This window comes from Vidua chalybeata, chromosome 3, assembly GCF_026979565.1.
Source record: "Vidua chalybeata isolate OUT-0048 chromosome 3, bVidCha1 merged haplotype, whole genome shotgun sequence".
Taxonomy (NCBI): Eukaryota; Metazoa; Chordata; class Aves; order Passeriformes; family Viduidae; genus Vidua; species Vidua chalybeata.
The window spans coordinates 12,998,875-13,025,496 of record NC_071532.1 but is presented as its reverse complement, the minus strand read 5'-3'; the positions used below and the strand labels follow the sequence as shown (position 1 = coordinate 13,025,496).

The 26,622-nt window shown below is 36.0% G+C and overlaps 1 protein-coding gene across 6 annotated transcripts in view; it reads left to right on the top strand.

Annotated features, from left to right (window-relative positions):
• The window catches only part of BIRC6 (baculoviral IAP repeat containing 6), a 173,217-nt gene that overhangs the window by 36,623 nt on the left and 109,972 nt on the right, over positions 1–26,622 (top strand). For 2 of the 6 annotated variants that reach the window (XM_053939830.1, XM_053939825.1), the window contains exons 12-30: positions 2,572–2,797; positions 6,959–7,119; positions 9,904–10,035; positions 11,271–11,402; positions 11,651–11,829; positions 12,304–12,434; positions 13,264–13,425; positions 13,512–13,664; positions 13,957–14,054; positions 15,258–15,405; positions 19,576–19,709; positions 20,785–20,931; positions 21,450–21,637; positions 22,263–22,577; positions 22,955–23,054; positions 23,556–23,770; positions 23,940–24,148; positions 24,456–24,802; positions 25,845–26,064. In XM_053939830.1, the coding sequence (XP_053795805.1) occupies positions 2,572–2,797; positions 6,959–7,119; positions 9,904–10,035; positions 11,271–11,402; positions 11,651–11,829; positions 12,304–12,434; positions 13,264–13,425; positions 13,512–13,664; positions 13,957–14,054; positions 15,258–15,405; positions 19,576–19,709; positions 20,785–20,931; positions 21,450–21,637; positions 22,263–22,577; positions 22,955–23,054; positions 23,556–23,770; positions 23,940–24,148; positions 24,456–24,802; positions 25,845–26,064 (3,397 nt within the window). The remainder of the gene's footprint in view (positions 1–2,571; positions 2,798–6,958; positions 7,120–9,903; positions 10,036–11,270; positions 11,403–11,650; positions 11,830–12,303; positions 12,435–13,263; positions 13,426–13,511; positions 13,665–13,956; positions 14,055–15,257; positions 15,406–19,575; positions 19,710–20,784; positions 20,932–21,449; positions 21,638–22,262; positions 22,578–22,954; positions 23,055–23,555; positions 23,771–23,939; positions 24,149–24,455; positions 24,803–25,844; positions 26,065–26,622) is intronic. The other 4 variants (XM_053939829.1, XM_053939826.1, XM_053939831.1 and 1 more) reach the window with 4 other exon arrangements.

The window sequence follows — 26,622 nt, the reverse complement described above, 5'->3', positions numbered from 1 at the left end:
CCAGTACTATACAGGGAAATTCTTTTCCTTTTTTTTATTTTGTTCCCATCCAACCTTCAGTATAGTCTTGAATATGACTTATTGGATTAAGAAATTGATTTATTTGTGTATAGACTTCAAAGTAACTGTATCTTTAGGTTGTAAACAAGCTGCAGGTCCTCCTTTAAGTAGTCATATTATTTAGACGTTGTAGTATTGCTTGATCTTGCTCTGTAATGGTTTCCAAAGAGTTGTTTGGTACACAGGAATGATCAGATTAACTGAGTACTATTTTGCTATGGCGTCAAACTGAGTCACTAAAAGCTCTGAGAGAAGCTTAAAAGTCACAAGAAGCCAATGCTGAAATGAGGGGTCTGGATTGGAGTTGTTGAAACCAAATGGTTGCAGAACTCTTGAGAATACTAAAGTCAATTACACAGGAGTCTTAGCATATATGAGAATGATTGTCAGGGCTTTGTAAACCTCTTCAGTACTGAGGTTGTCAGTACTTGTGTGGATCGTGATCAGCCTTTGATTTATAATATCAGTGTTGCTTCTCTTTTGGTCTTACATGCTAAAATCAGAAAAAGTGTTTTCTTCCACTATTGTCTTAGCATGTTTTTCAGACAGAGACACAGCTCGAGAGGAAGGCTTCTGTTTGGGGAAATGAAGTCCTGCAACAAGCAGAAACTTCTACTCATACATTGTTACTTTATATTGTGGGCTTTGTGTGTTTATTTTTCTCTGTTGTTTGCATTCTAGAATGTGTTTCTTGCATTTTATTTTCTAGCCTAAATTTGCAGCTTGGATGCATATTAAATTCTATTGCTTTAAGAGAAAATAAGTAATTCTTATAGCAATCATAGATTACTATTTCCTTTTAAAGAACTGAGGGTTTTTTGTAGTGAAGTAATCTAAAATAATGCCTTTTTTCAAAGTGAGATAAAAAAGAATATTGGTCTTCCTGTCCATTTTAAAACCAGTTATCAAGTTTGCTGTTTGTCTTGTCATAACACTTTGTTAGAATGTAATAAAATCTTGTAATTTTTAAATGAAGCCAAGTATACTTGACAGCAGTGGAAAGTTAAGTTCTTAATTTTCAGTCTTAGGCATTGATTACATGTATGTGGTTGTTGTGAATACTCTGAATTTGGATTTGTTCCTGTTGGAGGAGGAAGGAAAATGAAGCAGAAAAATCCAGTCTGCTCAAAGATAGGCTTGTTGTACAGTTTGAGCAATGATCTCACTTCTCATTGCAGTGTCATCCAGCTAATGAGGTTCACGTTTGGCAGTTAAAAAAGTGAAGATCTTTGCTATATTATTGAAATTCAATTTCTAAAGCATTTCTGATTTCTTTGGCATTTTCCTGCCTCTGAAATTGAAAAGTAGAAATTATTATAGTTGCAATGAGAGTGAATTTATTACTTGTCCAAGTGCCTCACCTCCAAGTCAACCTGGATTGTTTTTCAAGATACTCTCTAAGTTTAGGCTTTGCAGCGAGGGTGGTATTTGTGTTGGTGTATTATTATCTCCTCACCTCGAGTGGTGACAGTAGTAGTCAGGCAGCAAATTTCTTCTTTTGAAGCCCATGATTTCTTTACAAGTAAAAGCTTTTCCTTCAAAACACATTTTTAAGAGAAAATGCTCAAAATACTAGAAAATATACATGTCTTAATTTCCCTCAAGTTTGCTTGGTGGGAGTCCTTTGGTTGGTTGAGTTTTGTTTGGGGTTTTCTTGTTTTGGTTTGGGTTTTTTTGTCTGTTTTTGGTTTAGTTTGGGGTTTTTTGGTTGGTTGGGGATTTTGTATGTCTGAGGAAATCTGATTATCAATTTTTGGTTTCAGTTGTGGTTCCTCTAGGTATTTGACTTCCTGGGATATTTTTGTTTTCAGTACTTCAATTAATGCCCTTGTTTCCTTGGTACAAGGCCTAAATATAAAGACAAGAAGACAAAATAGTTGTCAAGGCCCAGTGTCTTTTAAGTGCTTAACATAAAACATGTTGTTTTTCACTTACCGCTCTTTTAAAGTAAATTGGGAGTAAAACTTCAACAGCGTTCTAGTAATCCACCATAAAACAAGTCAATATTGATAACAAGGGGCCAAAGTAATGTTTTAAACAGTGATAAAAATGCCTAGTAATTCTGTATGTCTGTTTTCATGAAATATTTTTTTTATCTGAGTCAGTAGGGATATTAAAAAAATGTTTAATCAGCTTTACATCTTCAAAGTATAGCTGGCTAATTACTTATTCCTGATGCCTCTGGCTGAATTCCAGACAGCATGCTCAGAGCTCTCAGTATTTAGAAAATTTATTCCAAGTGAACTGCCTTCAAAGGATACAGGCTTCAAGGCTGGGATGTTTGGTTGCTTGTGTTGGGTTTTTTTTGTAGTTGTTTTTTGTTGTTTGTTCAGGGTGGTGCTTTGGGGGGGGGGTGTAGAATTTATTACTCTTTTTTAACTAAAAAAACCTTCATACGACTTGTAGTTCATTTTGCCTGTAGCAGTTCTGATATATTTCAAACTATTTTTAATAGGATGTTCTGGAAAAAATATCTATGTAGTAATGAATGTATGTGCTGTAATTATTCAGGAGTTGATCTTTTGGTGGACCAGCCATTCTCCCTTGAGACACTGACATCCCTGGTGGAACTGACCCGTTTTGAAACCTTGACACCACGGTTTTCAGCCACTGTCCCTCCCTGTTGGGTGGAAGTCCAGCAGGAGCAGCAGCAGAGGCGGCACCCTCAGCATCTGCACCAGCAGCACCACGGGGATGCAGCTCAGCACACTCGGACTTGGAAGCTACAGACGGACAGGTACGTAGGGGAACAGTGCATGAGGAAATGTGTGCATTGCTTCACTAGTTAGTGTAGCTGTACAACCACAAATTTCATGCCATTTAATTGTTTTTAACTAGTGTACAAGTTTAAGAAGATGTGTTTGCAAAGATGATAATCCCCATTTGGCAGTTTGCATTATAGGTGTTGGTGAGATTGCCAGAGGCATTTTAGTGGACCTTGAAACAAATTGAAAACTCAGGTTTTGAATTGGTGGAGTTTTATTTGCCAAATGTGGTCATAACATGACATAAATAGACAATCACATTTGCCAGAATTGGAGATATTCTTGATACTTTCTGTAGAAGTCTGATTCACCCTTCTTATGTATACACACATTTTTCGTACATTATTTAATCAGAAAATGCAACTGTGGGTGCCAGTGTGACTAATTAGTTGTCCTAAATTAAATCATATTGTAATTTACTTTAAAAAATGAAGGTAGAATTTGGTTTTCTGTCTATTCAAGTTAAATCTTTATGTATGAAACATTTAAGCTGCTCCAGAGCCTTTGTAGTGCTAAAGTTTAGTCAGTATTTTCATTGAAATGAACTGCACCAACATGGTATGTGTAGCAGGACTTAGTTTTTTACACGTGACATGAGAATTTGGAATTCCTCTGGGATCCTAAATACTACTACAGCAGTGTTGCAGTCTCCTTGAAGGATTGCTTAAAACCTACCTGAAGTAGCTTTGTGTAGTTTTTTTTGTGAAAAATGCTTGAGAAACACAATGTAGATAGAAATATTTTTGTTTTATTAAGGGATGTGTGTAAGATACTACAGGATTTTTAGGTCATCTAAACATCTGTTCCACTGATGTGTAACATTTGGATTGTCATGCAGACTTGAAATAGCCATACAATGAAAATAATGAAATGGCCAAAGGGTGCTAGGGAAGCTAGAGGTCATGTGTGGGTCAAAAAAAGCATGTCATATAAACAGCTGAAAGATAGCATGTGATAATGAAGCATTCCAGGTGGGAAAACATGTAATAGATGCAGGCGTTTCCAGGGCTGACACATAACAGGAGTTGGACTTGCTTCAAATAAATATTCATAAGCTACAGTTGAAAACTTGCAATGCATTATAGGCTTTAAAGCCTTTATTTATCTTGTGGTTTTGCATTGTGCAAGTCAAATATTCTGTATGTAGCAAGTGGAAGGGAGGTGGTTCCTTGCAAAATAACTTCCAGTTAAAACTATTGATTATCCAAATGTGTTCAGCAACGGTTGAAAAGTAAAAAGCTATCAATATGAAGTTACAATTAAGCAAGCAGTGAAGGTTATAGCTGTTAATTGGAAGGGGATAAGTGGAAAATTAACTTATGATTATTGTTTCATTAGAGGAAAAGAATTATGCCTGCTGCTAAATAAAACAGGATTGTAAAGAGGAAAAGTTAGAAGTTTTGGTTTAGCACTGGAAATCTTTGACAGCTGCTATATGACTCATGATGAAAAATGAATTACAGTCCCTTTGTTCTTAGGGTAGAGTCTTAAGATTGAAAGCCATGTTAGGTCTTAAGTAAAAGTTACATGGGAAGAATAACTGATTGATTTCTGGGTTATTTTTTTGGTCTTTAGTATAAGGTTCCTTTTATCTCTTTTTATCACTTTTTGAGTGCCTCATACTGATACCTATCACGATGTGGGGTTATAGTGCTAGATGGATGAGTAATGCAATTTGATATGGTAATTATTTTGTTTCTCAAATAGATAGAAAGAGATAATCCTGTAACTGTATTTTAGAAAATGGCATTATATTACAATCCTAATTTGTTATTTTAAAAAGACAGTGCACAAAGGAAAAAGAAAAGCAGAGTCTGATTTTCCTTGCGAATTATCTAAATATCAGTATTGTCCCCTCAGGTGTAATGTAACTGAAATGTTAAATTAGGTTAATTCTTTTAAAAGAGAGGTAGATGAATTCCTAATATGCATGGATAAAACAGTGACATCTGAGTTTCCTGGCTTTATCTCAAATTTATGTTGGATGTATTCATCTTACGGAGACTTCTTTGAAAATATATGAAAGAAGGAAGAGCTAGATAGTGATGTTCAGTTGTAGTGGAAGATCAGACAATGCAGTGTTCTAGAAAAGGAATGAATAAGTGTGTTGGAAAATATCTTGTAGTTGAGAATGATGGTATATTGGTGCTTAGAACACAGCACAGGTTGAATGTTTTTCTTTAGAAAGATGCTATAGATTTAGAAGTGTTTCAAAGGTAGAAGAGTTCCTAAAAGACTTTGCATTCGGTTATCAATTTGGGATAGATATGCTAATATATGAGAAAATAACAAGGAAGTAAATTAATTTGTTTCCTACTTTGAAACTTTGCACATGAATAAAGGATGTACTTAAAGCAACTTGTGAGATATTAAATGAAAACTTTAAAGGGGAATCTTTTAACTAATGACAATTAGATTGTGAAGTTTATTGTCAGAGGAATAAGAAGGTCTCTTAACTGCTGGATTAATGTGAGACCTTCATGGAGATTCTTTATTCCATATGTGCCTATTGAGCATCTGCTACTCAATTCTGTCAAAAATAGATTTCTAGGGTAGACAAATAGCAGTTGTAATTCACTATGGCTGTGTGCATTGTATGCAACACATAGACTACAAAACACTGCTGCAGGCAGAGTGGTTTATTATTCATTTCTGGGTTTGTACCAGATCTTTAACTAAAACTGGATGAGCAGAATATTACTTTTTGTTTCAGAAGTCTGGCTCCTTTGAGTGTCTTACTTAGTCCATGCTTTGCATGACATGAAACCTCCCCACCTCCCCCCCCCCAACATCTCTCTGTTTGGCACTGGATTATGTGTTCCCCAAGCTAGAGGAAAGGCATGAGTTATTCTAAATATTTACTGTTACAGGTACTAACAGAGGTTTTAGGGTTTTTCCCCCCCGAGCAGTGGGATAAATTTTCATTATATTTTATTTACCTGTGTTCTTTGTAAAGTTAGCTGAAAATTCTTCACTGTGCCTTCTTGAATCATAACCACAACTTCCCTTTCAAAATCTCTGCTTTTCTATGCTGCTAGCTGTGGAAAGCTGGCATGCCATTTCATTACTTGTACCTGAAATCTCTTAAGTTTTATTACATGTGCCTGAAGGAGATCTGGCCATCAGGGATATTACTGAGCAGAAATAAATATATTTGCACCATTCCTTAATCTATTTTAAAATGGTTTTCTGCACAATACTTTATGTGTAGCATGCTATTGAAGTTAAAATACCTATTTGTGAATTAGATATTAGAAAGATGTCTCAAAAATATTTATAGCAGCATACTCAGTTTCTTAGTGTTCTCAGTTATACAGCCAAATAAGTATATCAAATTTACTTTTAAAAAAAATATTTACTGCTAAATTAAGGAGATCAAGAAGTTCAGTTAGTTTTAAAAACGTACATGAACAGGAAAATTGACACAAAATTAGTTTTATTTTCATTGCTCTTTGGTTTGAACTGTGTTTTGCAAACCCCAGTGTATCAAGCAATGGAATCATCGAGGGGTACTTGTCTCAAATTTAGACTTTCAGTGTAAACCAAACTTGTCTTCAAAACAAAAATGTGACTTAATAAAAGAAAGCTGCACCCTTTTGCACAGCACAGCCTTCTGAGTGTGCACCTGGTAAGAGGCACTTTTCATCCTGTATGAATTATCAAATATGCTTTAAAAATACTTTGAAAATAGTATTTTGAGTCTCCTATATGTTGATTTTGTACCACTGGAAAGTGACATTGTTAAGTGTTAAACAATGGATAAGGGCAACTTGAAAGAAATTACAAGGTAGGTACATCTAATCATTCTTTCATATGCTTCACTAATTGATAGATCTTCTTGTAGTGTTGTGTTTGGTTTTTTATTCTTGTACCTTTTTTTCCATGGAAATGAATGACTGGTATTTATAGTAATATGGAAACCATACTGCGAAAAAGGTAATGGGGAATCTTTCCACTTCTGCTTTTATGTAAACATTGCTTCTCCCTGTCATATCAATTGTCAGCTAACGCAAAACAAGTTTTTCTTCTTGTTAAAGAGAGTGTACATAGATGCAGAATGGAGTGGGTGATGCTGCCTGTGTGATGGGAATTTTCTCTGTACACTGGGTCATTATCTTCTTCTTTCCTGACAGCAACAGCTGGGATGAGCATGTCTTTGAACTAGTTCTACCAAAAGCCTGTATGGTTGGACATGTGGACTTCAAATTTGTTTTGAATTCAAACATCACAAACATTCCCCAGATTCAAGTGACTTTACTGAAAAATAAAGCTCCAGGCTTAGGGAAAGTCAATGGTAAGAAAAAAATAGGTTATCTTTCAAAACATTATTTATTTTCTCAAATTCATTATTCTCTGTGATATATATCAGAAAAATTGCTTGTAATTGTGTGTTTCACTTTCACTGATTTATTCTGTTTCCCAGTATCAAGGGCTCTTTTCAATTGTGCTTGAATGTATATGGGGGAGACAAACTGGGTAAACAGTTTCAAAATCTTGACATTTATGCAAATAAAAGTACATAGCTCAAAAAGACTGAATTCACTTATAATTCTGTACTGCATTGATCCTACAGTCATTAAAAATAAATTGTCAATTGTAAATCATCCTGGAGATTGACTGATTAAACAAATGATGCTCTTTTAAGATTTTGATATACTAAATTATTCCAAGTCATAGAAGATTACTTGCCAGTGAGAAAATAGCAAGGCGTTTTGTGATGGAAGTAAAAATTCCCGTGGTTTCCTTGAAAATTCTCTCATCATTTGGCTCATTGACTAAGCTATGTGAAAGCTGCAGCATGATTTCACCTTCTACTCCTTGCAGCCTTGACAGAGTAGACCAAAGTTAGGAATGCTCGTGCCTTGGGAAGACTCCTATCTTGGGAAGACTCTGCATCTTACTAGCTCTCAGGGAACCTGTGAGGGGGTAGCATAAGTTGAAAATTCAGTTCTTTGATGTGAAAGTACCTCCACTGGGATTTTCCTGTGGTGAGAGCATTTGTTTCATGTCCTGCTGCCTTGTCTGCTAGGTGTGGAAGGTATTACATGCTGCACCTCCTTTTACTGAGGCATTAATTGCTTATCTTTATCTGGCCACTTTTTCCAAAGCTTCTGGGAACTGGCTATTTCAGAGAAATCTTGCTGTCAGATATTATTAAATTCCTTGATAGATATACATTTTGTTGAGGAAAACAGCAAGCATGATCATAAAAGCCCTTTTTCCCTCTTATTCCTATTTTTTTCAATTGCTTGGTAAGACCATCCCACTTAAACACAAGAGTAACAGTAAATTTCAAAAAGGAATATAGACATTTCAAAGATCATTAACATTCTTTCATAAAACTTCACTCTGTAACATCCCCCAGTTTTTAACAACAAAATATGTGTGCTGGAGATACTCTCTTAGTAAACTGGTTGTAAACCCAAGAAGAAAATACTCTAATAATACATACTAATACATAGTAATACTGTTTGAGAAATGCCTATTCTTGTAGGGTTCAAGATGGTTTAGATTTAACAGAAGTGCTAGCTGTGACTGCAGGACAGCAGTCAACAGGTGTTCTATCAGTTTCTTCAATTTTTTTAATCCTTGCTGTAAAAACTAAATTTTAACATGTAGAAGGAATTTGTTCTATCAAAGAAAAAGCCAGAACAGGTTGTCCATGTTTCTCTCCTGAATGGAACCTTTGTTTTCAGCATTATTTCAGTCCATTTGTAGTTCTGGATGTCAGAATTAACCTGAAAATCTTCACCTATGGAACAAAACAATAGAAGAAAAGCTAAACTCTTTTCCTTAATGCTTCAATTTTAAACACTTCTGAGCAAACACTTCCATGAGTTGGTAATTCCTTGGAGACAGTTGTGAACTAAATTGCCAGAGCTCTCTGTGAATGCTTTTCAGCAGAGCATACTGATCAGAAGACATGACAGAGCTCTTCCATAAAATGACATTTCACTTCCTTGCATGCAATATACTGGAATTCGCTTTTTTCTGTTACAAGGTAGAAAAGGCATCGAATGGGGGGTCAGGCGGTCTGGAAATGTCTGGGGAATGGGAGAGCACCTTCAAGGCAGCCTTGGCAAAGTCCGTTTTTATTCAGTAGGATTGGAGATCCACAACTAACCAACATCTTCTCCAAGTGTAACTGCATTGCAGTTGTTTCCTTCCCTTTTTCAATTTCTTGAGTTTTGGAGAAGAACTTTAGTGACATTTGCCTTTTTTTCTATGCAGTATTGAATAAAATAAAACAGGACACTAATGATTTCATTATAAGGGAAGACAAAGCTAGGTAATTTATATCTGTGATAGATCTTAACCAAAATGTTCCAGTACTAGAGAGAAGTAATATTCAACATTGTTTGATGGCTCTTAGAAATGTATAAAAACCCCAGACCGAAATTCTATTAACTCCCCCCTCAACTTCTCTCCTTCCATGGGGAGAGAAAGGAGCTAAAATTTTAAGATAATGAGATGTAGGGAAGATGTGCAGGATAGTTTATTCAGTCATTTTTTTTGTATGACAGGAGTCCTGGAAACAGTTAAATATGTAGTGTGTAGTAATGGGAAGGCCAGAGGCATAATTCTTCCGGTTGGGAATTAATGGTTTTGGTCTGGCAGTTAATTCACTGTATATGCTTCTCATTAATTTGCTTGCATGTCCTCTTCATCTATAATTCATGTGCTCCATTTAATTGGAAAAGGGCCTATGTTTAAGTATTACCAAAATAATGTTTGATGTTCAGCAGGAGCAAACCAGTTATTTAAAGTTTAAATGACCAGACTTTCAGTATTGGAATCTAATTGCTTTGGAGTAATCTGCAGTTGATTATTAGGGGAAAAGAATTTGGGCAGTGTTAAAACAAAACAGGTTCTTTACAGGTCATTCAAAAATACTATTGTTTTAACTATTTGCTGCAACTTCAATCCATATGAAAAACATGGCTTTGTATAATTGTGGGATTGTATTAGAAATACTGCTGTGAGCAGAAAGTTGATAATTTTGCGATGAAAACTACCACTTCTGTTTTTCCTGAGCCTTGAACAGTGTTTGAAATCATGCTAATATTTTTATTTCCAGAAGCAGCAGTAGATAGACAAATCGCATTTCCTTTATCTCCAGCTCATAATATAGAAGTGGAGAGAAATGGAAAACCAGGACTGGTGGAATTCAGCGAAGAAATGCAGTATATGGATGTAGAGGAACCACAATGTAAGTTTTGTTGATCTTGTTATATACTTCAGTTAGAATAGGACCTTGCATTTTTCTTGTTTTAATGATAAATTTGAATTCCTCTGCAAAAATTTATCAAACATTAAAATAGACTAATTTCTCAGCTGTCTTCAAAGTTATTTTTCTTTCTTACCTGTTTGCTGTATGAATTGAAAGTTTAACACAAACACACCAGAAATGTTCTAAACTTCTAGAGAGGTTTGGTGTTTATAAGCAGATTAATGTTTATTTGAATTTAGAAATCAAGTAGATTGACCTTTCAAATTTAAATTGCTAGCCTGTTTCAGCAGTATTTTACTTTGTTTCTTTGGCTAGTTTTAGTATAATTTTTCTTTGCATACTTGGCTTTTATAGAGATTGCTGCAGTAAACCAGTAAGGAACAGAGTGTAAAGAATTCATAACTAGGTGACATCACACTGTGCCTGTTTTTATAACTTTGTTATTAACTAGCACTCTTCCACAAAATGTCTTAGACTGTGAAAAGCAATGAGTGGGTCTGAGTGAGGAGAGCCGCAGACTAAAATTTGTCAGTTGGAATGACTCAGTTCTAGAGCTATGGTTCTTTTACTTGGTCCTTTCAACAGTCTTACTTTACACCTTCTTTGCTCTCATGTAATCAACCTTATCTAGAGCATGACTGTCAAGGTCCTTTCCAACCCAAACCATTCTATGATTCTGACTCCAAGAAAGGAGAGGGTACAAAGGATGAGGGAAAGGATCAAAGGGGTGATAAAAGTGCTGAAAGGAGGTGTTTCATGCTGAGAAAGCAGCAGCAGATAAGTGAAGATGATTTCAATAATTTGTATATCCCATAAAAGAAACAAAGGCATCCTTGTTTTAAATTTATTACTCGTTTTGTTTTTAAACAGTGCTGTCCTGCTTCAATTATGACCCAGTAAGGATTGTGGCTCTGTATATATTGATTCTTTATTTTATCAGTTGTGTATTTTATGGCTTTTGTAAGCCAGTCAAGATATATATTAATCCACGTAATGCAACTGAAAATGGTTTTAAAACTGGTTTTAAAATGGTTTCAAATCAATTGATTTCATTGGAAAATGTCTAAAAGTGAACTTCAAGTCTTTTTTTATGTAAAGTTATATGTATTTAGTGATCAGAGTTTGACATGGTGCATTTTTAATCCTTGCAAATGATCAGATTTTATGACTTAATTATGGCTAATTCAGACCCATATTATTCATGTTTTTGTAAGGTCTTAGATTGTGTCCATTTCTGGAAGAACACAAGGAAGATATACTTTGTGGTCCAGTGTGGCTGGCTACTGGACTTGATCTATCAGGACATGCTGGAATGTTGACACTAACAAGTCCAAAGCTTGTTAAAGGTAAACCAGTTTATTATGCTATTTGCATGAAACCTGTATGACTGAAGTGCATCTCGTACTTCTGAAGTCAGACATAGGTTTGTTATTTATTTGTACATTCAGAAATTCTGCTGTATGCCACCATAGTGAGTTGCTGTTTACAATGGATTATAAACTACTGTCATTAACATGGTTGATCTGTTTACAACTTGCAATCTGTTTAAACTGTGCAAATTCTCCTCCCCTCCCTTTTTCTTCTCCACTTTTAGGCATGGCTGGTGGCAAATATCGTTCATTTTTAATTCATGTCAAAGCAGTGAATGACAGAGGAACAGAAGAAATCTGCAATGGTGGCATTAGACCAGTGGTTAGAATACCTCCTCTAAAACCTCAGACGAACAAGGGCCATTCACTTGCTTCATTGTTGGCAAAAGTTGCAGCAGGCAAGGTAATGAATATCCAAGGAAGATAGGTTTGGTAGTTGTAGACTTGGTATGATTCATATCATCTGAAAATGAAGCAGCTGTTAGCAGAATTAAGATCCATTAAAAACTACTTTCTAAAGAGGTGACACTGTGTTGACACCTTCAAGAATTAGAGTTCAACATTTCTAAGTTGTTTCTTTTGTGCAGATTGAATTGAAAAGGTCTGTTCTGCCACTTTCACATTCTGAGCACTTGTTTTTGAAACTTCTGTTCCCTTGAGTATTTTCAGTCGTTGATAGGTCCTATCCTTCTGTGAAGATGTGTGTGTGTGTGCGTATGTATTGTTCTATATTAAAGCAATTAGTGAATAAAAATGGGGGGTTTTGGTACAGTGCTCAAACTGAGAGATTTTAGCAAACTGCATTTCACTGAACAAGGTATAAAAAGAAATCAGAACCAATGTGATTTATGAATGTTATTTTTTCCAAAAATATAAGGAAAAGCCATCTAGTAAAATTGAAGCCACTACTTCTTCAAGAAAATCAGATAATCTGCGAGGCTGTGACTTACTTCAAGAAGTCTCTGTTACAATTCGAAGATTTAAAAAAACTTCCATTTCAAAGGAAAGGTTAGTAGGTGTTTTTTAATTCTGAAGAAATATTAGCTTTAGTTATGCTTCTCATCAAAAGCTTAGTTCTTGAAATAGCTCAGGTCAAGATACTGTTTCAAGTTGTTATTTCATAAGCTTATTTTGTATGAAAAACCCTGTAAATTGCAAGTAAGAGGGCACTATGCTGTGAAAGTCGTGGTGGAATAACACCATGCATGAAATTTTATGTTGAGTGTGTTTTTTTTGCCTGACTTCAAAAGGCAAATGTAAATAAGTTTTCTTGGTAAAACAGAATTTTTTTAAAGGAAGCATCTTCCCTTTCTATTTCCACATTGCCTTGTTGCTTACAGCCGAAATTATATTATTTGTCAAAAAGTTTAGAATCAAGTTTAGCTAACAAAGAAGTGGTTGAAGTCTTTGGTCTGGTACTGCAGACCTAGATGCAGGTAATACAGTATTTGAAGTGTATTACCAGCTGCCACCCTGCAGTGGTGGCACTGACTGTAATGGGCTTAAAGCGTTCAACGAGGCTGCAAAGAGGTATGTGCAAACAGTTGATAAAAGTTCTGTAGGTGGTGAAAATTTGTTTAGGTTTAGAAGTTGCTAGACAAGTTAATGGGGGGAAAAACTTCATAGAAGTTTGCTAGATGTATTGTAATGTAGGAAGTTCTGTGAGCAGAAAATAGGATGATTGGAAATGTGTGCACAGAAAGTATTGCATATGCTTGTGTACTGCTTTTACTTTCATCTAGGATTCTCTTTTTTTGCTGCTCCTAAGACAGGATACAAAGCTGGAGAATGGCCATATTGGATAATTCTGCTTTTCTTTCCTTCCCCTCCTCCCTAGAGTTCAACGGTGTGCAATGTTACAGTTTTCAGAGTTCCATGAGAAGCTGCTCACCACTCTTTGCAAGAAGACAGAGGATGGTCTGACTACAGAACATGCTCAGAGTCTTGTACTCGACACACTTTGTTGGTTGGCCGGAGTATATTCAAATGGCCCTGGCAGGTAAGGGAGGAATTATGTTCAAATTATCATGGCTGTTTCTCAGTATCGGTTTGCTATAAAAAAATAGTTTTATATTATTCTCTAAGGCGTGCAACTTGTTTTCACAGCTCAAAGGAAGGAAATGACAGTTTGCTTTCTAAAACACGTAAATGTGTTTCTGATATTATACGTGTTTGCTTCTTTGAAGCTGGGCGGAGCATAGCTCACAAATGTGCACGATTTCTTGCACTATGCATCAGGTCAGTGCTAATTATTTGCATATATTTCTTTTTCTTTATTTCTGTTTTACATGTATTTTGGGGATTTGCATGCATTCTGAACTGAACGTTTTGTTTGTTATTGTTTGACGTTAAATTCATAAAGCAACAAGATCTGGTAGATGTTCTGTTCAGGAAATATGTGTTTAGGGTATGACTGCAAAAAACACCAGTCTTTCAACTTCATCTCCTAAGGGAGATTTTACCCTTCATTCATTTTAACATTCATTAAATGTTAAAGTGTCTGTGGTTTTTTTTTTTTTTTTTTTTGTAGCAATGGCAGGTGTGACCCGAGTCAACAAGGGTTTGGATCAGTTCTTCTGAAGGCTTTACTTGACAATATGCCTCTTTTGCCTGCTGCTGCCACAGGTGGTACGTATACAATGTTTCTTGTCGTAAATATACATGGTGCATTTGTTGTTGATGCTGAGTTGTGTTGAACTCTCTTGTGAAATTAGAATGAGGTAATTGTTCAGTTAATACAAAATGCTTCTTGGAGTGGTCTGGTCATGAAGTAGACATTTGCAGTTGGTGGAATTTTAAGTAAATAAGCTTGCTTAAACCAGAGCATGAAGGCTGACATTTTTTAAGAGCTTAAGTAAGTTTTCTAAGAATTCTGAAAGATGTTTAGCAACAACAGATTCTGTTGACATAAGTGACAGTCAGGATAGTCTATTATTTTTTAAAATTAGGAGATAGTCAGGAAACTTGACTATCCAAATTATGTCCAACTAGCAATCCACTTCTGATTCTTCTGCACTACAAGGAAATTTTAACTAACTTAAATTTCTTTGTTACCTATATTGCAGTGTAACAGTCTCTTAGCACCTTGTTGAAGCATCTGGAGTGCCAGATGGAATGGGAAGATGACTTCACCCTTGTATTTTGGGTGGCAAGGCCTGCTTTTCACACTAGGATATTGTTGAATTTTTTCTAGCTTGGCATCACCAATGAGTCTTACAGAAAAATTAGTTTGCATTCCAAAAGGCTTGTTGTACTACCACCCAGGTCAAAACAGTGCTACAGAGCACATAAAACAGTGCTACAGAGGGTATGGAATGCACAGGGAGAGAAGGAGAAGGAGGAAGCTGAGATTTGTGTTTCTGTACAGAAACACAAATGCTGTGCTCCCAGAAATGATTTGTTTGAAAGCAGTGCCTCCAGGAAACACAGACTAAGGAGACAGTAACCAGAACCATAAGATGAAAGAGTTGGCTCTGGTGTATGGCTTGGCTTTGATGAGATTGGAACCCCTAGCCAAGCACCTTAATATATCAAGAGCATTTTGATTGTTGTGAGCAGGAGGAATGAAGGAAGTGTGCAAAGCTGTCTCTTGGGAACCTTTTTTTTCCTTTAATTATATGTTAGTTGATAAGAGAATTGGAAGTACTCGTAGAAACTTATGGTTGCAGAATGAATCTTAATTGAAACCTCTCAAGAAAGGGGAAGGGGTAGAGTATCTCCTAGTCTGTATTCAGACCATTAGATAATTATCACTTCTGTTGATTTTCCTTTAAAGTATGCTTTCTCATCTAAAAACTTATATTTCATCTGAAATAATTTTTTTTAATGCAGGATCTGTGTATTGGTATTTTGTATTGCTGAACTATGTAAAAGATGAAGACTTGGCAGGATGCAGCACAGCTTGTGCATCATTGCTGACTGCTGTGTCCCGGCAGCTGCAGGATCGCCTAACACCAATGGAAGCGTTACTTCAAACAAGGTACTAAGATATGTGGTTGTTGTAAACTTAATAAAAACAAGTCTAGGAACCTTCTAATGCCATCCTTTGGTGTTCTGAAAAAGGTTGTGTGTTACACTTTGCTGTATTTGAGCAAGAATTAATTTGCTAAAGTTCTGGAAGACCGTTTTAACTTGTGCGAAATTAAAGTTGAATTTAATTGCTGTGTCACATTTTAAATTAGCAAATGTGTATCATGGTGTTTGAAGTCTGTGCAATCCTTAAGTTAGTATTTATGATTTTTAGTGTAAGGACTAACATAGCCTGTCATATTTTGACTCTTGGAAGGAATTAAGTATATTGAATAGTTTGGCACAGTGCTTCACAAAGCTATAGTCTTTCAGTAGGTGGACAATACATTTGACATATTTCTTCCAAAGGCCACATTCTAAGTGTACAGACCTGAGTAATTTACTGGGAATGTGGATTCTTCTTTTAAATTACATACCAATGTAATTTAGGACTGTGATGTTTCATCTTCTACATATTGAACTGATTGGCCATTTAGCTTTGGATTTACATGATATGAAAAGGAAATTTCTGGTGGTTCAGTTGTGTAGCAGTTTCCAAAGCTGCATTGTGGTGAAGGAAAAATGCTGCTGTTTGACATATCTTTCAGTTGTGGTTTGGATGCAAGAGCTTTCCTCAAAGCAAGATCAAGATAGAAAAGTTTTGGTGGAGGTTAGTTCAGAATTTTCAGATAAAATTGAAAATGTAATAGAAAATGTAGTTAGGGAAGGTGTAGAGGAGGGAGGATATCTGTTGACTTTTGGTTTTGTTTTTAAAGAATTATAATTCCAAAATACTACTTCAAACCTTGGCGTTACACTTGGATCCTTATCCTGGTGTCTACTGCATTCCTTTGCTTAGTTGTTAATTTATTTCACCACCTAATCAGTTGATTAGAAGACTTATCCCAGCAATAGAAATGGTATCTGGAAAAATTTAGAATTTTGAAAAATTAAGTGAATTTAACCAAATGGAGGAGAAAAAAGTGAAAATTACACTTGATATGAGAATGGCACCTTTCTGTGGGAATCGAGTTGTTCCTTCATATAAATTGCTTCCAAGTACTTTCTTTAAACAGCATATCTAAAATGGAAGGTTTTCCTCCTTTCCATTTGCCCACTTTTGAATTTGGTACATGTGACATTTCAGATCACCTTCTGGTGAGCACGTGCTGTCTGCATGACAAGGGAAGATTTCTGAAGTGAGCCCATTCTTGGTGCCCTTCAAGCTTAGATTTTCTAGAATGTTTCTAGATGGTGTTTTAGTGATTTTCTTATTAAAACTTAATTTGCTTTCTCTTTTAACTCCATAACCCCATAAGTAGTTTAAGAGTAGCAGCACATCTCTTATTTGATTACAACAGCTCTCTAGCAAGGACTGACAATTTCTTGATTTAGTTTGCTAATTCATGCAAAATTTGTGGGCCTTTCTTTCATATGTCTATGGATCGAGAGAATACTGTCATTTTTGGATTTTGGTTTTTGTGTTGGTTTTTTAAAGAGAAATTAGTAGGCAGCCATAGCTTTCCCCTTTTTCCTTCCCTTTCCCCAAATTGTATTCTATATTTTTTGTGTACATTTGTGTTGCGGAATATATACTATTGTGTTTTTTCTCTTCATCCTTGGTCGCAGGTGCAATAGGCTAACATCTGGTGATCAGCTAAAAGCAGATGTCTAATTAATGGATCTGCACATTCATGGGAGAATAATACTCATTTTACTATCATGTACTGCAATAAATCAAGTAAAATTTGCAAGGATAAGGCCAGTAGGGTGTGTTACATGATTTGCAGTTCATAAACCAACAAAAAAGGCATTTTAGATAGGATTTTCGACTGTCTTACAAAAAAACAGGTTTGTTTTGTCTCTAGCAAATCTGAAAAAATTTCTCCAGCCTGTTCTTGAAAGTACCAGATTCATGTAGTCATGGAGTTAAATTGTTTAAAATATTGTAAGGTGTTACATGGCGTAATTATTGTTATCATTCGCACTCGAACTGTCTCCTGCTCTCATCTAATCCTGCTCTCCTACTGCAATTAAAGCATTTCAGTGCTTGTGTCATCCCCACACTGCCACTGGAGAGCAGTTTCTTTCATTCTAAACAAATTCTGGATGTCTGGAGTGTATTTGTATCTTAATTTTTTTCTCCAGATCTGTAGACATTCTTAAAGCATTTCCTTCAGCTTCTTTGGTCCTTGTCTTCCTTGTGTTGTGATACACAAAATTTTACACATTATTCTAGTTGAGGGCTCTGATGAATGAAACAGAAGAGGCATTTCACATAGTTTATGTTCATTGCTGCACAGATGAATAAGGTGATTGATGAGTTTTTACATTACGTTCTTGATTTAGTCTTTGGGGTTTTTTTGATGTACCTTTATATCCTTTTGTGAAAAGGATTGCTACTGAAGCTTAAAACAGTAAATCTGATCATTCCTGCTGAAGAACAGGTAAAATGCACTATGCTTATGGAAATAAATATGGGTTGGACAGAATAAATTAAATCCTCTGCAGTATGTTCAAATTCTACTCTACAATGCTCTTGCAGATTTTTGACATTTTATCACTGGTTTACATTATTAATAAATCAAATTCTTTATTTAAAACATGTAAGTAATGAGTGTTAGTGTTGAGCTGACCTGATTTATTGAATATTTAAATCTGATATCTAAAGCAGGCTGTGAAGGTACAGCACTGAATTTTGTCTGAGCATTTTTGTGTGTTTTATTAGCCACTTTACAGGAGCATGTTGTCTTGGCTGGTGTGCAAAAAAAGGTCAGGCAGCAAACACATCAGTCTTGTCAGATGTGCAGGATGCACTGGTCCCGTCTAATGCATGCTTGTAAAGAGCAACCAAGTCTATCCTGTGTTGTTCTGAGTATAAAGTCATTTAAAATTTGCTACCTTGTAAGTAACTTGGGTGGGAAATGTAATGTTGATTACATTAATGGGTTGATCTGTAATTTTCAGATCTGCTCTTTTGTAAGATCGTTCATAATTTTCTGATAATTACAGTCATAGTATTGTGTGGTCAAAAGCACTGACCCCAGGTAATGTGGGAACATTTTGACAATCAGAGAAGTCTAGAGTCTGTTTTTACCTTGTTGCTGATGTTGCATTCATGTAGACATTTACACTTTTGTGATTACTTAATCAAAAAAGCCATTTAAACATTCCAGCCTTCTCAGCATGTTGGGGATTTTTACCTCAGCCGGTTAAGAAAAGAGAAACTGCTCAGAGGCAGAGGGAAAACGGGGTGGAAGAACTTACTGCCCTTGCTAGCATGTTCGTGGAAATATTTCAGATTTCTTCTATCTCTTGCCAAAGTGCAGAGTGTTATGTTTCTCACTTTTGTATCTACAGAGATGCATTCTTTCTTTCTACTCTGGCTTAGTAATTTAGCTAGATTTCCTTTTTTTTCCTCTTTTCAGTTGCTGGTAATAGGTATTGTTAAACACTAAAAAAAAAACCCAAAACAAAAAAAACCCTCTTCCAAACAAAACCACAAATTAACAGAAAACCCACTGATTTTGATATGACTTTGGAGTTTCCTTTTTCTTGGCTTATAAAACCCTAATTGATTTGGGACCACTTTGAGTGATGGTGCTATTTTTTTCCCTCCATCACTGCCAGAGTAAATGTTATAAGTTTTCTTCAGTTGAGATATTTATCACAAGTGTTAATTGGTATGCCTAGCAGCATTTCCTTTTTTAATTCTTACTTCAGCTGGAAGAACAAGCTGAGGTGGAATTTCTTCTGCTGTTTTGAAACAGTACTGTGTTTTTATTGACTTCAGACTAATGCCTCATTTACCGTGTCTTGCCGTGGCTCATTGTCTAAGGCTTGTAGTTCTGTTTTCATGCCTAGTGTGATTGTGTGTCATGTTTCCAGGGCAATTTTACGTCTTCAAAACTCTTAAGTAGCAAAGAGTTACTTACTTAGCATTTTCAAACTGCTTGTAATGCTATACCATAAATAATTTTATTGAAGTATAAGCAAGTGATAATTTCTAAGATGTGTCAAATGAATGAACAGAAGAGTTTGGAATATAATAAATCCTGATGGTAAAATACTTGGCCTTTTACTGTAAATAATTTTATATGCGTTCTTATTGTGTGAATGGTGCTGTTTGTCTTATTTGCAGATATGGATTATACAGTTCACCTTTTGATCCAGTTCTTTTTGATTTGGAAATATGTGGCTCTTCTTGTAAAAATGTATACAACAGCAGTATTGGAGTACAGTCAGATGAAATTGATTTGTCTGATGTTCTATCAGGTATGTATGTTTAGCAGTGATTGATTGTGGTGGAATTGGTAAATATTATAGTGTTTTCTTTTCGTGAAGATGTGATTTTATACTTTCCAACCAAGCTGAAGTCCAAGGTATTCTCTTGCTCATGGTATCTTTTACATTTCCTGTGGCCTTAGGACAGCAAGAAAAAACCTCTTTCTGGAATCTATTATTTTCTTATCCTGTAGAATATCTCTGGGTAGAGATTAAACAGAAAGGCTGCTCTCATTCCCTGGGTCAGTCATCTAGGAATCATCTGTCACCTCTTTCAAGTAGCTTCCATGAAGTGTGTTATTATTCATTTAGGCTAGCAACACACATAGGCCGAGACAACTGGATTTTTTTGAAGTTGGGAAGCTGTCATATGGCATTCTTCTACTTAAATATAAAGGTTTAATGAGGTATTTTTTCTGTTTTAAAGGAGTTAAAATATCTTAAAAGCATATTTGTGTCTTATCTTCTCAGGTTAATTCATAAGTGAATGTTTAGGCCCTGCAATGTCCTAAAGAACCAGATAATTTCTACCTGTGAGGAAATTCTTTTCACAGCAAGTGTCTTCATCAGTCATAGTGACCTCTTTCCTTCTCTTGTATGCTATTGTCTTTCTCCTTCCTATCCCTTCCTCCATACAACTCTGTGAATTTGTTTGGATATTGATTAATAGTCTTGGTTCTATACTAAATTCGTGTATGATCTTAGTTGTTCTGGCAGTTTTTTCCTCTTCTTTTCCAGTAACATCAATTTATTTTTGCAAGCTAATTTGTTTTCAGTGTAGAAAGAATAGAGCATCCATATATCATTTCACTCTGGAATTAAGAAAGTTATACTACACTTCTGTCACAGTTGACAATTTGACTTACTAATATGCTCTCTTCAGATTTGACAGTAAATAGACTTCCATATATATTGAGGATGTGATAATGTTAAGATATTTCTTCTACAACATTAACTAATAAAATATGTGCATTATATTTAGTTGTCCCTTTTGACACTTCATGAGTTGACATGTCACTGTCAAGAAAACATTGGCTGACTGTGCAGATACATGTTTCTCTTTCAGGAAATGGGAAAATAAGTAGCTGTGCAGCTGCTGAAGGTAGTTTTACTTCCCTTACTGGACTTCTGGAAGTTGAACCTCTGCACTTTACCTGTGTTTCAACAAGTGATGGAACTAGAATAGAAAGGGACGATGCAAGTACGTTTACTGGTATATACAATTTTTTATTTTTTCTACTTAGCATAGTTCCATAATACTTTTTTAATTGACCATAATGGCACTGTTTGACAAACTGATTGCTTGTAGTTTTGCAAGTGTTGAAATGTTTTGTCTGTGGTTTGTTTTTTCTTAAATAATTTCTATATGTGATGTTAAACTTCTTGGATCTTAGCAAACAAAGTGGATGTAAAAAATACTTGAATCCATTTGTTTCTATTGGAGAGTATAAATGTGCAAGCTTGCATCTTTACCTTACTACCTTTTGTAGTGGAAGAATTCCAGAGCAATAGATGGCTTTTCTGTAATCCAAGTGTTACATTTATGACCAATGTGCATAGTCTATAAAACATATACTTTGTAACTCAAAATTATGTTACCCTGTAGCAAGAACTGGATTAAAAAGATATTTCTCTTGTTTTTACATCACTCTGAACAATTAATAAGGAACTAAAGGTGTATTTTATAACTTCTACATGGGTGTTTTATTTTGTTTGTTTGTTTCATGCCAGTGAGTACCTTTGGGGTTACCCCAGCAGTTGGTGGCCTCTCTTCTGGAACAGTTGGGGAAGCCTCGACAGCACTGAGTTCAGCAGCCCAGGTAGCTTTGCAGTCTCTCTCTCATGCAATGGCCTCAGCCGAGCAACAGCTCCAGGTGCTGCAAGAGAAACAGCAGCAGCTTTTGAAGCTTCAGCAACAGGTTGGAGGCCATTTGACTCTTTTTAGTGCTGTATCTAAACTTCGAAAGCTGAGAAAGTAGTTGCAGAGCTAGTAGCCTTTTTTTTTTCCCTCCAAAGTCTATTTGAGGAAGGAACTGCTCAGCACTCCGGTTTGTTCTTCTTAAACAAAGTGCTGCTAGTGTCTCTCATGCTGCTTTGGTCCTTCAGACTTAGCTTTTGTGTATTTTAAGGGTGGGTTAGGAGTTTGTAATAAAATCTAAGTTTTCATAATTAAGTATATCAGTCTGAAATTGAAAAAAGTGTACCAAAATGAAAACCACAGTTGCTGACACAGAGAAGTGCCAGTAGTTGGCCAGTGCTTGGCTGTGTTGACTCTACTTTGCTTTTCAGTGTAGGGTTTTTATTATTTTTTTTGATTATTCCATCTAATTACTCAAGTTCCTCAGCTTGTGAGTCAAATTAAATAGATAGTTTAATAGTTTAATTTTTCAGCTTATAGTTGGTCATCCAACTTGGCTATATTGACAGTAGTTTAGTTTTATTAAATACAGTTGTATAATCAAAGTTGAATTTGTGGCTCAATACTACTCCCATGTTCACAAGTAGTATTATCTACTACATACATTGCTTTCATCTTCTCCACAGAAAGCTAAGCTGGAAGCAAAACTGCATCAGACAACGGCAGCAGCGGCAGCAGCAGCATCAGCAGTCGGTCCTGTTCACAACTCTGTGCCTTCTAATACAGTAGCAGCTCCAGGGTTCTTCATTCATCCTTCAGATGTCATTCCACCCACACCAAAAACAACTCCTCTCTTCATGACTCCACCTTTGACTCCACCTAATGAAGCAGTTTCTGCTGTTATTAATGCAGAGCTTGCTCAGCTTTTTCCTGGTTCAGTCATTGAGCCCCCAACAGTTAACCTTGCAGCACATAACAAAAATACAAGCAAGTCTAGAACGGTAATTATTTTCTTTTTCTTAGAGAAATAAGATGCTGTAAGCATTACCAGGGTCTTAACTTGTACTTGAGTGCTAGTAAATATGTATTTATTTGGGTGAGATGTGAAAACTCTATCGCTAACCTTATACCATAAGCAAAGAACTTATGAAAGCAAGATAGTATTGTTACAGTACCTCATAGGGTTTCTCTTTATTGGAGCTAGCTTAACTGTCTAAGGAGTTATTAATCCTTTGAACTTAGTAGTTAATATATTTTGATGGTTCGTGCTCAAATCTAAGTGTAGTGAAGTGTTGTCAAAATGATACATCTTTAACAGCTCACAATAAATGCATAGATTTTAATTGCTTAATTTTACTGGTGTTTTTCCACTCCTCAGAATCCACTTGGATCTGGCCTTGCTCTTGCAATATCTCATGCTTCACATTTTCTTCAACCTCCACCTCATCAGTCAATTATTATAGAGCGAATGCACTCAGGTAAAACCACAATTCCTAATAGTAGTTTTGACACATGTTCTAGTAAGCAGTGAACTGTTTTCTGGGCCTCTAAATAAGTTGCTTAGCTACAGTCTCTCTTAGCTTTCCAAAGTAAAGATATTTCTCAGTTTGTATTCTGTAATACCTGTGAGTTTAAGATCTAGCACTAGATGATAGTTGAAAAATCCTGGAGTCTTGGGGAAAATGTTGGGTCTCTGAACAGAGCATCTGTTCGAAAACAATGCAAAAAAAGCAAAACAGCTTCATTTAAGTTGATGCCAAAGTTTTCTTCTCAAAGTGTTCAAGTTGTAGTGAGAGTTTCTGGGATTATGCAGCTATTTTTAGCCTCAAGTGTGCAAATTTACCTTTTAAACAATACATAAACCGTTATATATCTTTTAAACAATACATAAACAACGGCTTTATTGTTTGAGAAAGTAACATGTCTTCCTGGTTAGCACAGACTGGTCTTTCAGGCAGTCCTGTATTTTTGTCACCTAGGAGCAAGAAGATTTGTGACTCTGGATTTTGGAAGACCTATATTACTGACAGATGTATTGATTCCCACTTGTGGAGATTTGGCTTCTTTGTCCATTGACATTTGGACTTTAGGAGAAGAAGTGGATGGAAGGCGACTGGTAGTGGCTACTGACATTAGCACACATTCACTTATTTTACATGACTTGTTGCCACCCCCAGTTTGCAGGTTTATGAAGGTAAAAGGCTCTTTTAAGTTCTTCATGTTTGTTAGTACATGAACTTTCACTTAAGTTCTCTTCAGACCAAACTCTTTTTGGCTATAAATTTTTAATGTATTTTTGACTTGGTGTTTATTTTTCCTGGTTTGATATAATTGTGTTACAATATAGTTGCATTTTCTTTCAGATCACTGTTATTGGTCGATATGGTAGCACAAATGCCAGAGCAAAGATCCCATTAGGATTTTATTATGGCCATACCTATATCCTACCCTATGAAAATGAGCTGAAACTAATGCATGATCCCCTCAGAGGAGAAGGTGAATCAGCAAATCAGCCAGAAATTGATCAACATTTGGCAATGATGGTTGCATTGCAAGAAGACATACAGTGCAGGTGAGCAAGGAAAAAAAAAGTGTATTTGCTAATTATTTTAATGTAAACCACTGAGATGTCATAATGTTACAGATTTTTTTTTTCTTTCCATTGTATTCTTCAGACTAAAAATTACTCTGCTGTTGTAGAGTTTTTGTGAGTATCTTTATAGCAGTAATAAAGACTGCGCTGTATTTTTTTTATTCCATATCTGTTTTAACAGTGCATTCACAATGGACCAGAAGTTGGCTTCTGGCAGGGCGATGGTCAAATGTATTGCTATTTGCTAATGTGTATTGAATTGTGTTTTTTGAATATTTCCCTTTAGGTACAATTTGGCCTGTCATCGCTTAGAAATCCTTCTGCAGAGTATTGACCTGCCGCCACTCAATAGTGCTAACAATGCCCAGTACTTTTTGAGAAAGCCAGACAAGGCAGTAGAAGAAGACAGCAGAGTATTTTCTGCTTACCAGGACTGCATTCAGCTACAGCTTCAACTCAACTTGGCTCACCATGCTGTTCAGAGACTCAAAGTAGCTTTAGGTGCAAGCAGGAAAACCCTGAAGGAACAATCTGATCCAAAAGAGTTGATTCAGATGTCATCCACAGAACAGTTACGCACCATCATTAGATACTTACTGGATACTTTGCTCAGTTTGCTACATTCATCCAATGGTCAGTATTTTTTTGAGGTTTTGGTTTTTTTGTCATGTTAGTAGAAACAATTTCCAAGTATTTCTATTTCTTGACCTGCACTTTTCTACTGTAAGGCCTTTAAACTATGTTCAGATATAGAATCATAAAAATGTAGAATGGTGTTTGAGTTTGTAGAGATTTTAAAGATCTAGTTCCAACACCCTGCCATGGAGAGTGGCACCTTTCACTAGACCGGACTGCTCCAAGCCACATCTACTGTGATTTTAGTAGCTGATAGCATACATTGTAAAATTTTACCAGTGGCACCAAGCTGGCCTAACCACTTCCTGAAAAGGATAGGAGAAGGTGTCAAGGTCCTTCTCGCTTTTGTGTAGTCCTGACTGCATGTTCCTCTGTTCAAATAGTCATCTGATCTTTATTGGGATGATCCAGTTTGCTGAAGTAACAAAAAACTGCCCAGGCAGAACACTCATGTGGTTTCAGAGGTAGAATCACCTTGTGAAAGGATCTGTGAGCATTGAGGCCTGTGCAATGCTGGGGGTGGATTAAGCAGTTAGAAGTGGGCCAAGGAAGCAGAAGTTGCCTCAAGAGTGGTGGTGGTAGTGAACTCATAAAACCAGTATTTCTAGTTAGGTCACAATTTTTTGATATCCAGTAAAGATTTTTATTTCCTAAGCTTACCATTGAAAGAAGTCTGGGAGAATTGAAATTGAAAAATCTGAATAGGAGTTGGTGGAATTAAAAAAAAAAAACAACAAAAAAACACAAGAAAAAGGAACATTTTTCTGTTGATAAGTTGTGTGATTTTCTGTGCCAGTTTGTTCTAAAGCATGATGGTGGTTTGGGGGTGTTTACACTGTGACATAGTATTGATTTGGTTTTGACAAAATGGCCTGGTCTTTGAGTTACCTACAGATCACCATCTCCCCATATGTTCCCACCTCCTCTACTTCCGTGCCAATTAGTCAAATTGTACTAGTTTCAAAAGCTCGCTGCAAACTTTTTCCTATATTTTCAAGCCATTGTCTCTTTAAACAGAGGTGTTCTCTTCTTTTAAAAGGGCACTCAGTTCCTGTGGTTCTGCAGAGTACTTTTCATGCTCAAGCTTGTGAAGAGTTATTTAAACACCTGTGTATCAGTGGAACCCCCAAGATACGATTGCATACTGGCCTTCTGCTGGTTCAGCTCTGTGGAGGTGAAAGGTGGTGGGGTCAGTTTCTCTCAAATGTACTGCAGGAATTATACAATTCAGAACAACTTCTCATATTTCCACAAGACAGGTAAGGTATAAATCTAATCTGTGGATCAGTGAAGTAATTTCATTGTTCATAATTTAGCATTGGAATTGGCAAAATGGGACTGAAGGGTACTTATCCATGGTTTTCACTGATTTAAGAAATAGACCCAAAAAAGTACTGCAGATGATAAATGTCCAGTTGCAGTAATTTATTGCACCTGTTTGGTTCTTAGACCACAAAAAATTGCTATTTTTTCTTACTTGGAGATCTTCACATACATAGCAGGATTGCTGTCCTGCTATGTAGAGTCAAAAATGGCCTTCTCTTTTATCAGGCTTAAATGCACCCTAATCATAAAGCTGCTCTTCTCCAGTATTTGAAAGTGGGATTGAGACACTATTAGCATTCACTGCAAAAGACTGCACTGAGATAAGAGCAAGAACCTGTAGAGTTGGTCACTGAATGTTAGATGTATTGATTATTTCAGATTATTGATTGAGGTATTTAATATTCTAAATGTTAACATTTTATTTTAATCAAACATATTTGCTGCTTAGAGGCTTTCCGCCTTCTTTGAACAGCAACATCTGTATTTTTGTA